The sequence below is a fragment of the Scylla paramamosain genome, chromosome 47, assembly GCF_035594125.1.
Source record: "Scylla paramamosain isolate STU-SP2022 chromosome 47, ASM3559412v1, whole genome shotgun sequence".
Classification (NCBI taxonomy): Eukaryota; Metazoa; Arthropoda; class Malacostraca; order Decapoda; family Portunidae; genus Scylla; species Scylla paramamosain.
The window spans coordinates 3,280,001-3,282,500 of NC_087197.1; the positions used below are offsets into that span (position 1 = coordinate 3,280,001).

Here is a 2,500-nt window from a genome sequence, read left to right on the forward strand (position 1 = left end):
AGTGGTCCTCACCTTTCACCCTTCACCCTTGATGCTTGTAATCTTGTTTCTCTCTCCCCCAAAGAAGCAGGTGTATCTGGTACTAATGATGAACCCACTTACCTGACACCTTCACCCTGCCTCACCCTGACACACCCTAAACTCACCCTAACACCCTAAACTCACCCTCAACCAATTTAACCTCCCTTTCCTTATCCTAACACACACTGATACACGTTAACTCACCCTGACACATTTTAACTCACCCTAACATTCTAAACTCACCCTAACACACCCTAAACTCACCCTAACGCATTCTAAACTCACACTAACACACACTAAACTCATCCCGATCTCCCTTTGCTAATCCTAACTCACCCTAACAAACTTTAACCAAACTAACTCACCCTAACACACCCTAACTCATCCTAAACTCATTTAAACTCTCTTTCCTGATCCTAACACACCCTGACAAACTTGAACGTAACAAACTCACTCTAATACACCCTGAAATCACTCTAACGCACCCTAAACTCACTCTAACACCCTAATTTGACCCCTTCTGACCTAATCCTGTCTTAATCCCTCACCCTAATAAATCATGATACACCTCAACGATATTCGACTCACCCTAAAAACACCCTAACGCACTCTACCACACCCTAACATATTCCCAACACACTTTAAATACCTTGACGTACCTAACCTAACCTAACCTAACCTAACCCAACCTAACCTAACCTAACCTAACCCAACCTAACCTAACCTAACCTAACCTAACCTAACCTAACCTAACATAACCTAACCTAACCCAACCTAACCTAACCAACCTAACCTAACCTAACCTAACCTAACCTAACCTAACTTAACCTAACCTAACCCAACCCTAACCTAACCTAACCTAACCTAATCCAACATAACCTAACCTAACCTAACCTAACATAACCTAACATAACCTAACCTAACCTAACCTAACCTAACCTAACCTAACCTAACCTAACCTAACGTAACATAACACATTCTAACTTCTAAATTATCAACACACTGTAACCTATTCTAACCTAACCTAACGTAACATGACATAACCCACCCTGACCTGACCCATCCCAACATGACCTAACTCTCTTAAACCAAAACGTAACTCAAACCAACCCAATCCAACTTAACTCAACCAACCTCAACCACACCACACCACACCACACCACATGAAACCCACGTACCTCACACGACCCACCACCACCACCACCACGACCCTTCCTTCCCCTCCACCTCCTACTCCCTCCTGGCGGCGGCGCAGGTGGGGTGGGTAAAGGCGGACACGAAGGCGATCCAGGCCATTCATAAGCACGTGATTACCCACAATTCCCGTGTGTCCGTGAGTCACAGCGACCACAACACCTGGATGCTTCACATACGAGGCGTGCAAGAGGAGGATCGAGGCCCCTACATGTGCCAGATTAATACTGACCCCATGAGATCCCAGGTGAGTGTGTTTCAGGGTGTTGTTAGGGTGTTAAGGGTGATTTGGGGTGAGAAAGTGTGTTTTTGGCGTGTGTTGGGGTAAAATGAGTTGATTTTGGTGTGTTTTGGGGTGAGAAAGTGTGTTTTTTGGTGTTGTGGAGGTGTTTGGGGTGAAAAAGTGTGTTTTGGGGTGTTTTGGGGGGAGAAAGTGTGTGTTTTTTGGTGTTGTGGGGAGTGTTTGGGGTGACAAAGTGTGTTTTGGGGTGAGAAATTGTGTTTTTTTGGTGTTGTGGAGGTGTTTGGGATGACAAAGTGTGTTTTGGGGTGTTTTGGGGTGAGAAAGTGTGTTTTTTTGGTGTTGTGGAGGTTTTGGGGTGAAAAAGTGTGTTTTGGGGTGTTTTGGGGGGAGAAAGTGTGTGTTTTTTGGTGTTGTGGGAGTGTTTGGGGTGACAAAGTGTGTTTTGGGGTGAGAAAGTGTGTGTTTTTGGTGTTGTGGGGGTGTTTAGATGTTTTGAGGCTGTTTTTATTGTTTTTGAGGTGTTGTGAAGTGTTTTATCAGCCTTTCTGTCTTCCATCTCCCCTCCAGCCCCTTAATAAATAAGTAAATAAATATAGTCGATATTTTGACAAGAAGGAAGTCAACGAAATAGCAAAAATCAAAAAAACACTCAAATCACGTTTTTTTTTTTTTCAAGACGAACAAATATATATTCCTTTATTTAAACTTATTTTGACTCTCCACGCGGTAACCTGACCTCCCATGACCTCACGAGGGGATTAGAGGCTCGTTGGGACCATGTAAGCCGCTGATTGGCTGAAGTACCCTGAGCACGAGCCTCTTATCCAATCAGCATCGCCGCTTCTTGTGACGTCATCAGCCGCAGCTCGTAAATTAACTAGACACATGGGCGGCCCCTCAGTGCTAACAAGGCAGTGATGGGGGAGAGGTACTGCTGCTCTCCTCTCCCTCCCATCTCCCCTCTTGCTCTCTCTCTCTCTCTCTCTCTCTCTCTCTCTCTCTCTCTCTCTCTCTCTCTCTCTCTCTCTCTCTCTCCCCTCT

At 45.1% G+C, this 2,500-nt stretch overlaps 1 protein-coding gene and 1 long non-coding RNA gene across 5 annotated transcripts in view; one reads left to right on the forward strand and one right to left on the reverse strand.

Moving 5' to 3' along the window:
• LOC135094988 (lachesin-like) overlaps positions 1–2,500 on the forward strand; it is a 72,098-nt gene that overhangs the window by 63,775 nt on the left and 5,823 nt on the right. For all 4 annotated transcript variants that reach the window (XM_063995549.1, XM_063995550.1, XM_063995551.1 and 1 more), the window contains one exon: positions 1,277–1,462. In XM_063995549.1, the coding sequence (XP_063851619.1) occupies positions 1,277–1,462 (186 nt within the window). The remainder of the gene's footprint in view (positions 1–1,276; positions 1,463–2,500) is intronic.
• LOC135094992 (uncharacterized) lies at positions 332–1,266 on the reverse strand. The gene is made up of 2 exons (XR_010264019.1): positions 871–1,266; positions 332–800 (listed from the first exon to the last, which is right to left on the reverse strand). It is a non-coding gene; the product is annotated as an uncharacterized LOC135094992 (long non-coding RNA).